Genomic DNA, 9712 nt, shown 5'->3' on the forward strand with positions numbered 1-9712 from the left:
TTTGATGCATGTTTTTTATAATTGATAAGAAACATGAAGCCTAACATAAACAAAAAACCAGAATCCCTATAGTGACACAAATGATGTATTTATTAGAAGTCATGTGCTATGATGTGATGTATGACGGATGGCATATGAAGATTTTCCTATGTGAGATGTAATGTTGTAACAAGTTGATGTGTCACATTAGTTTGGTTATGAGTTAGCCATGATTGGGTGTGTTTTTCAAGAGTTGACTACACAATCCCTAGGGAGTGATTCTCATGCCTATATTCAAATGCATATGTGTTTTATTAGAAACAAAATACATTTATTCATGTACATAGATCTATTTTGAGTTACTAGAGAAAAAATAGTTGACCTCTCTATGAAAGGCGAATGCTTATTGCTTGGTAAATTGTGATGAGTGAATACTTATTGCTTGGTTTATTGTGTTTTGGGATTTCAAAAGTGCAATGAACTTCAAACACTCTAGGTAAGTTAGTCGAGTTGTAAACATTGTGGTGTTAAAGTAGAAATGTGGCCTTATCTAGTTTAAGACGGCCATTACACCATTGCATGTGTCTTGTAGCAAATGAAAGAAAGGCAAAGATTGGGTGCATGTAGAATTTGTGCGTGATTCAACAATTAAGGAGCCATTTGTCTAACATGTCTTTGTTCGCAGTTTATTTTTGAAGGGTGGGTTTGCCTACTACTAAAAATCAAAATACAAGCTACTTTTGTCCTTGTGGTCTATTGTCTTGCATATTGCATCTTGCAATTTGCATAAATGTTGTGGAAACTTTAGCCTTGTTGTTATGATCTTGTTTGCACACCATTTTAGAAGGTTTCCAAATGCTACTAATAGATTGTCTTAACATTTGGTTCATGAGTGTAGTGGTTCTTCGTTTGCAATCCACATGGACAAATATCATCGAAGAGATGAAGGCATGCATATGCAGGATGGATTGCATAATAACAATTGTATTTGCTTAGGTGCCATTTAAAATATGTGAGAGAAGAAATATATATGCTTAGGCCCCAATTAAATATGAGAGAGATGCAAAACCATCTAAAGCTCAACAAACATGCACAAGGCTAGTAAGGATATTGATATCATATGGGGGGTTGGGGGGGGGGGGGGGGGGGGAAGAGGGATACCATGTGGTTGGTTGTGTGGGGAGGTAGTGCTTAGTAAATACAAAGATGCTTTCCTCACTAATGGTCACTATGTAGCAAGGAACTTCAAAAACATGACTTCGGATATCCTTTGAAGTGAATGAGTTGCTAACGTATATCTTCAATCAAATTGGCAATATTGCAAGTTTTGTAAACTGTGTACTTGTTACACATCCTTAGTATGATAATAGGATGCACTTATGCAATGAGAAGAACTAATGAATATATATGAACAACCTATATAAAATACAAAGAGGTAAACTAATGAAAAATGGAACAACATGCGGGGGGGGAAAGGGGGCACATTTTTTTAGCGCCACTTCTATCCCCCCCAAAAATGGATTTTTTATTTCTATAATGATTCCCTTCTTGCTTTTGGGTATTAAATCTACCATTTTTTCAATCTTCAACACTCTAATCTACACGAGAAATGATGTAGTATTCAACAAGATAAAAAATCAGTCTTTCTACATTGAATAGTGCTACCACTCTCCCCTATCAATGATGTGATGTGCCTTATAGGATTTAGTGATGCTTGATATTGTTTGTTCCAATGTTAGTGTCATGATGTTCAATATCATTGATTGGTAACAATTTCCCTAGTCAATAGCAATGTGTCCATTTTGGCCCCTCTTGGTCTTCATATTATTGATTGCAATGCGACCTATCCAAAATTAAAGAGGTTGATGTGTTGTCTTTTAACCTTTTGAACCTTGTGTTGAAAAGATGTTGACTTTTTAGTTTTTGAAAATTTAAGTCTAAATGACTCTTTATGATGATTAAAAAAATCTATCCCTTAAAGTTTTAAAAATTTGGTGGTAATAGTGGCATCCTCATAGGCCAACATCAAGGTTATACATGGCCAATTTAAGTGATACTACATAGCAAGCCTAGGACAAATGGCAATGCAACACATCATGCAAAATCATGTCTACAATTAGGGAACATCATATAAACTAGACCAAACTATGTACAAAAGTGAGGGTGTCATAAATTCTATTTGAAGGGTCCTTAATGGTTTGCTAAGAGCAACGATTTTAGTGATTGATTTTATTAAAATATAGCTCCTAGAAATAGTACCAAGAGCTAGGTTTGCCCATGGTCAACAAGAAAAAAGGGCAAGACACATGCTAATCCACCATGGAGGTCACAACTAGTGAGGAGATGAGACATGTTAGTTGAAAAACTATAGGAAAAAGAAACGCTTGGATTTGTTGATCAAGATGACAAAAGGTGACTTTTATGACGACTAATTTTATTAACTTATAGCCCCCCCCAAAGAAGCCAAGTCGCCTTAAGGTCAACAAGGGCAAAATGGCAATACACATGCTCATCTTCCATGGAGGTCACAATTAATGAGGGGATCAGACATGTTAGTTAAAAAATCGTAGGAAAAGAGAAATGTAACTAGTTTCATTGATCAAGATTATAAAAACGTGAGCGTACACCACCAATAAGAGCTTGGACTTTTATGATGACTAATTTTATTAACTTATAGCCCCCCCCCCCCCCCCCCCCCCCCCCGCCCAAAGAAGCCAAGTCACCTTAAGGTCAACAAGGGAAAAATGGCAATACACATGCTCATCTTCCATGGAGGTCACAATTAATGAGGGGATCAAACATGTTAGTTAAAAAATCGTAGGAAAAGAGAAATGTAACTAGTTTCATTGATCAAGATTATAAAAACATGAGCGTACACCACCAATAAGAGTTTGGAGATGTGCTTCACCCACCTAGCATCAAGCTACCAAGTAAAGGGATTAAGGAAACCCCCATCCCACCTTCTCGCCTTGTCCCACATGACACAATCACAAGGTTAATTGGGGGTGATGCATTCAAGAAACTACTCCCAAAAACTTGTCAATGGAAAAAATAACAATTACATGAAATCTTCAACACTCAAGACAATACTTGTGGATATTGTGGGCAAGATTTCATTGCGAATTACTTGCAAGTTATACCTAGAAATTGAATCTAAGAATTTTTAGGATAAACTTGAGGGAAATTTTTGTTTAAGTAACTTCCATCGCATAAGGTTAAGCTCTTCAATAAGTGGGAGATTACAATTTTTAGGATTTGAATTGAGGCTTGGATTAAGAAGAGGACAAGTCATGGAGAGAAAAATGTTGCTTAGACCACATGTTGCACTCACTATAACTTGGGAAACTAAGGGTGCTTGGGGGCCTTTGGTTGTTGCAAATGCAAATAACAGAAACTACTTTGAAGAGCAAGAAGTGGTTTTGACCAAAACATGGCAAGCTTGTTTATAGGTGAATACAATGCAAAGCCCATGAATGTGTGCCTTGATATGATATCTTGATTGAACAAAAGCAAAGACTAGAGGATGAAGAAACGTTTGAATTATAACTTAGGAGTTGTTTTCATGGGGATTCAAGACTTCAAATTGTTTTTTGTGAGATTTTGGGCTTTGTATTTGCAAATTTTTCCACGTAGGGATAAAAAAACCGCAAGACCCCGTATTGTTTTTTGGAAGGTTGCTAGCTTTGTGTTTGTAAATGTGTCAACATGGGGAGTTTTTAGAAATCCCTTCAAGTTAAAAATTTTAGAAAAACAACTCTTTACTTAAAAATCACAAACAAGAGGTCCTTTCTCAATCTTTATCTTTGTCTTTTTTCAATTAAAAAGAAGTTGCTTCTTGTTGGAAATGGGATTAGGGGGTTTCTCTAGAAAGCCATAGCTTTCAAGAGAACTGAAAATTGATCACTTGGACCCATTTCCAAATATCTCAAAAGACCATTAAAAACTTTCCATGGGAATTGCTCCTCTCTCTCTCTCTCTCTCTCTCTCTCTCTCTCTCTCTCTCTCTCTCTCTCTCTGAGCACCCCCAAAAAATCTTTCTACTATTTTTTGAGCACCCCCAAAGAAAGAGAGGGAAAAAGAAAGAGAGAGTATCTTTCTAAACCCCAAAAGCCCCGAACCTACCCCCTTTTCTAAACCTCATTTCTTCAATCGAAACCCCTTCCCCTCCCCTCTTTCTCACATGCAATATCTCATTTTCTCTTCCCCCTCTCTTTTTTCATTAAAGCCTCCCCCTTCATCTTCCTTTTTTAAATTAAAACCCCTCCACTCTCTCTCACTTATATTCTCTCTCTTTCTTTTTCCCTCACCTTTTCAATTAAATTCCTCCCCCTCTCTCTCTCATGTGTAGGGCCTATGTTCTCTCTCTCTCTCTCTCTCTCTCTCTCTCTCTCTCTCTCTCAGATTAAACTTTTTAATTTATAATTTTTTCAATTAAATATTTTAATAGATTTTTTAATTTAAAGTTTTTCAAACATAAATTTTTACACATTTTAAGAGGAAGATAGAAAAAGAGAGAAAGATAGAAAAAGAAGAAGATGGAGAGAGAAGGGGAAGAAAGAGGAAAGAGAACAGTCTTTTTTTGATTAAACATTTTTCTTCTTCCTCTTCCCCCTCTTTCTCATGCGTAAGGCCTAGATTCTCGCTCTCTCTCTCTCTTTCTCTCTCAATTAGATCAAACTTTTTAATGTAAACTTTTTATTTGATTAAAATAAGGAGAGAGAGAGAGAAAGAGAAAGAAATATACAAAGATCAAAAAGGAAAGAAGAGGAGAGGGAGGAAGGAAGAGAGAGGGGGAACAGAGAGAAAGAGAATTATAGAGGGAGAATATAAAATTTGAGAGAGAGAAAGAGAGAGAGAAAGGAAAAGAGAGAGGGGAAGAGAGACAGAGAGAAAATAAGAAGAGAGAATTTTAACATAGAGAATTTTATGGAGAGAGAAAAGATAAAATTTAAAAGAAAGAAGAAAAAATTAAAAAAACTTTTTTTAATTAAAATAAGAGCTTGAGAGAGAGAGAGAAATACAAAGAGCAAAAAAAAAAAAAAGAGAGAGAGAGGGTGAGTGAGGGGAAACAAAGAGAAAGAGAATTATAGATAGAAAATATAAAATTTAAGAGAGAGAGAGAGAGAGAGAGAGAGGAAAAAAAGAAAAAGAAAAAGAGAGGAGAGATAAAGAAGAAAATGAGAAAAAATAAGAGAATTTGAACACAGAGAGAATATTAAAAATTTTTTAAAAGAAAAAAAAAGAAAAGATAGGAGAGAAAGAGAGAGAGAAAGAGAGAAAATGAATAAAAAGAAAAAAGAGGAAAAGAGAAAGAGGTGGAAAAAAAAGAAAAAGAAAAAAGTCTTTTTAATTTAAATATTTTTTGAGAGAGAGAAAGAGAGAGAAGAAAGTGGAAGGGAAAGAGAGAGAGAGAGAGAGAGAGAGAGAGAGAGAGAGAGAGAGAGAGAAGTTAAATTTTAAAAGAGAGAAAAAAAGGGAAATTAAGAGAAAGAGGAGAAAAAATAGGATGGAGAGAGAGAGAGAGAAATAAAGGAAAAAGAGAGTATGAACATAAAGAGAATTATATATAGAGAAAAGATAAAATTTACATACTTTAGGAGAGATTGAGGGAGAAAAAAGTGAAAGAAGAAGAAGAAGAAGAGAAGGGGAGAGAGAAAGAGAAAGGAAACATGTAGAGAGAATTATAGAGGAGAAAGAAGAAAAAGAGAGAGAGAGAGAATAAAAAATTTAAATAGAAAATGAAGAGTGAGAAAGAAGAAAAAAAAAGAAAAAAAAGAGAGAGGAGGGAGAATAAAAAGAGAAGAAAAGTGAGGAGACGAGAGAGAGAGAGAGAGAGAGAGAGAACCATGAGAGGAGAAAAAATAAACTAAAATAAAAAGTGAAGAAAGACAAAATTATATATAGGGAATTTGGGGGGGGGGGGGGGAGAGAGAGAGAAAGGAAAAAGAGAGAAAAATGAGAAATCGATTGTTGCCATACGATAACTTCACTTGCCGTTAAGCTGCCGCGAAACGGCCTAGTGTTTCATGCACGCTTTTGATGAATGCGGAATGCTAGTACATATTAACAACATTACAATAAACAATAAAAAACAAGACACAAGTTTATAGTACAATTCCCCCACTCCCCCATGCTAATGAGAGTCTTTGGAAAAGTTTATTATCTTTTGCCTATATATGAATGGATCATCCGCCATAGCCAATAGGCACTCTTTGACTATTTAGATAATTTGTAGCATAAGGAGGCTCTCTTTGACTTTTTAGATAATTTGTAGCGTCAGGAGTCAATGTAATGAGTTGGGATTCCAAGTTATTTGGCTAATCTCAGCTATGATCTACGATCCGACTTCATGTCGATTAATTAAAGGGAAACGTGATTCCTCTAAGGTTAGAATTTAGAAAACTCTTGTACACAACACCAAACGTAAAATGAACGTCATCATGAAAAAGATCAAAATGGAGTTAAGACAAACCGACCATGTCTAATTAACGCAATGGCAAAAATTCAGAAACTCGCTCATACAACCCTCAATGAAATCCGTTCAGAGATAGTCAGCTGTTCGTGTCCATGAAGCGACTGTCAGATTTAGACGACAGTTGCTGATTCACAACTTGATTTAAACGGGCCTAACTCGAGATAGCCAGATCAAGACGCTGGCTCCGTAGTCTGCCTCCAAAAAATTGGCAGCCTAGCAAAACGTTTCAGAACTCTGCACCTGTCGTAACACTTCCAGCTGATGAAATTTACCGTGGCAGATATTTAAGCAATCTATAATAATCTCTTGAAACTCGATCTGATAAGCTTTACTACGAAAATTCCTTTCATGACGTTCAATACTCACCTGAGCGGCATCTCTTCAATCGGGCTTTCAACATCTTTTCCCGTATCTTTCGAGTCTCTTCTTCGTCTAAAGGCTCGTCGAAAACACTCTCCGTCTTCGGGCAGACGTATCCTGCTGAGTAAATTTTAGGATCAAGACATCTACGAGGAGAGCTTGTTCTCCAAGAAGGTGACTTACCAGAGGAGTAGAGAAGGTGCGAATTATCTCCATTTTCTTCCTCGAAGTCATAAACTTTTTCATCATGCCACATAGTCTGAGAGTAGCATGCTAGTTAGATGAGAGCAGGAAGGCCTACGACAGTAATCTAAGCACCGATAACGAAGCATTTATCAGCTCATCTAAGGCACCTTTGTCTGCATTGGCTTCATCTGTATCCAACCTCTTTCCTTCGCAGTGACCTGGTCGTTGCCATTTTGAGTGGGGCGATGCGCTGAGTTTCTGAATACGGGAGTTGCAACGCGAATTTCTTTTCTGCTTCTAGTTACAAGAGAGGCAATTGCCTTCTCTTTTCTGGTCGAATAGAATGCAGGCTGCTCTTTAATCTTGCCACAAGCAGACTTTCGTGGTCTCCCACTAGGACGCTTACTCTCGGGCTTGCCAAGAGCATTTCTGTTCAATTCACAAGCATAAAAGCTTAGGACCTTTCGCAAGACTAGAACTCGCAATTCGTTCAAGCTTCGAACTTACTTCTTGCTCGAGGGTCTGCATTTTTTCGAAGTTCCCTGCTAGAGAAGAACGTAACAGTTAAATTATATGCGTTCTTGTTGGTGAAGAATACACCTTTCAAGCCTATCGATAAAAAGCAACCTCCGTGGCGCCATACGGGAACGTTTGATCCGCAATTGAACAACCCTCTTGCGTCTGCGACTTGATACATTCGCGCACTGTCTGTAAGCAGTACAAACAAGTTTCATTACCAACAAAAGTCCATATACGTCGCCCAAGTCCATAATACCTGCAGCTCGTTGCGAACAAATGCAAATATCTCCGTTTTGAGCATTGACAGATGTTTTGTCAAAGTAGTTGGTATCGTCTCGAGCTCATTTGATAGATTTCGAAGGACCGCCTTGTCATCCGCTTTCTTTTCTGATAACTGCTTCGAACTGGTAGATAATATCGTTTTTATCCTCGCTTCCTCTTTAAGCTACATTAAGGTCGTAGTGTGAGTGAAAGCAATGCTGTTCTGTCCTAATAGCGTGACTACATTGCTCTTCTGGACATAAAAGAGCTCAAATGGAAGTACCAGCAGATTCAAAGAATTTTCTTGCGTGATCAATTTCTGCTTAACGCTTTCCGCTGTCAAGTAATGTCAATAGGCGGCTTATTGATATACTAGTGTTCATAAAAAGGGATAGTAATTTGGCAAACGAAGAGATGTACATTCAATAGAAGCGTTTTGGACAGCTCTGGACAAATCCTGCAAATCGCCTTGCACCGAGTCTAAGACTCTGATTACTTTGCTTAGACCTTCGTCCAAAGCCTCCAGCCGCCTTTCGACCTCATCGGAGATTTGGTCTGCAGGATTCAAGCGCCATGTTAAATTTGAACACAGGATAAAAGGAATGCCAGAAACTTTAGCTCCCTGCATTCACGAAATCTAAATCCAGTCAACATTCCAAAACAAACAAGACTGCTTACTCTTCGTTTCGGAGCTATTGTGAAGCCTTTCGAGCAGATTGCTCGCCTTAAAAAGAGCAAATTTTGTGCTGTCTTCTCGTCGACCTTGAGAAGATTGGGCGGGAGGAAGACGAGAATAAGGTCTGCTTGCCCCGGCCTCTGATCTGTTGCGCATCCACTGCAGCAAATCTATCGTTTCAGGAATGTAATGTAATAAGGAATGATAACTGAAGAGAATATTTTGCTGAACTGACTTCTTCAAAAGCCGTGGATGGATCGTCCTGGGAAAGTTGCGAAAACGGCTGTGTGTTTTGAGAAAACGGTTGAGAAAATGCGACTCCCTGGGACAGGGATTGCTGACTTTGTGAGCTCGAATAGAGGTGCGATTGCAACTGCTGAGGCTGTGTACTGTTAGTAAGATCTGTCGGTCTCTTCTGAGAGCTACCGTATCTCGGAACTGTATTCGGCCGCGGAACGGACCTGCAGTTGACAAATTTAGGTGCAATATGAGAGAGGAAAATGACTACAATGTGCGTCGAAAGCAGAAAAACATGAATGAACGCATATGAATGTGCGGATGGAAGCATCATGGCACAGATAGTCGAAAACGCAAGCACTAAGACAACACGATGGAGCATCAAAACGTGACGGCCATGGCAGAATATATTACAACTGTACTGATTACAAAGAGAGCGGGAGGTCGAGGTTACCTGTCGTAGCTGTGGTTAGGAAAGACGGAGAGAGACGACAGGTCGGCCGGGTAGGGCTTGTTGATGTTCAGTTTGTTGCTGGTCATGGCAGCGCAAGGCAGCTTCCAGGACGTGCTGCTTAAACATTTGGCGCCTACACCTTTGCTTCTTTAACGCCAGACCGTCCGGCGTCCCCCCTCGCTCTTGGTTCCCTGGAGCGAAGTGGTAATAAAGCTCGCTAGAGTCGGGTCACTCCTAGGATTAGGCCGGTCCCCTTTCCCTACACGCACTCTTGATATACGCACTTGTAACTTGTCCTAGGGTAAAGGGGGCCAGTAGTTGAATGGGGGCCAATGATAACACAATTTCGTGACCCTATGACAAGAACACGAACTTGGGGAAGCAGTTACAATAATGCTATGTTGCTTTTGGCTTTGCAGGATACATGGATTCAAACCTCCTTTTCATTTTTCATCGGCGTTTGTGGGTTGCATGAGTCATGTATTAGAAGGCTATAAACAGAATTTATGGAGCAAACATTATTATGTGATTTTTGGATAAGGATAAACTAAAATCAATTTCTCCA

At 38.5% G+C, this 9712-nt stretch overlaps 1 protein-coding gene across 2 annotated transcripts; it reads right to left on the reverse strand.

Moving 5' to 3' along the window:
• Positions 1–6456: 6456 nt before the first annotated feature.
• On the reverse strand, positions 6457–9316 carry LOC148032003 (putative recombination initiation defects 3). 2 transcript variants are annotated; one of them, XM_087684017.1, is made up of 12 exons: positions 9148–9316; positions 8692–8917; positions 8459–8615; positions 8201–8335; positions 8064–8116; positions 7776–7964; positions 7628–7708; positions 7508–7542; positions 7168–7429; positions 6998–7073; positions 6821–6931; positions 6457–6694 (listed from the first exon to the last, which is right to left on the reverse strand). In XM_087684017.1, exons 1-12 carry the CDS (start codon positions 9231–9233, stop codon positions 6681–6683), a joined length of 1425 nt encoding a protein of 474 aa, XP_087540143.1. In that variant the 5' UTR covers positions 9234–9316; the 3' UTR covers positions 6457–6680. The 2 variants fall into 2 exon arrangements, with proteins under 2 accessions (XP_087540143.1, XP_087540142.1); XM_087684016.1 differs by having other exon boundaries at positions 6821–6934.
• Between the last annotated feature and the right edge of the window lie 396 nt (positions 9317–9712).

Source organism: Lygodium microphyllum, chromosome 8 (assembly GCF_053477565.2).
Source record: "Lygodium microphyllum isolate KBCC chromosome 8, Lygodium_microphyllum_v1.1.10, whole genome shotgun sequence".
Taxonomy (NCBI): Eukaryota; Viridiplantae; Streptophyta; class Polypodiopsida; order Schizaeales; family Lygodiaceae; genus Lygodium; species Lygodium microphyllum.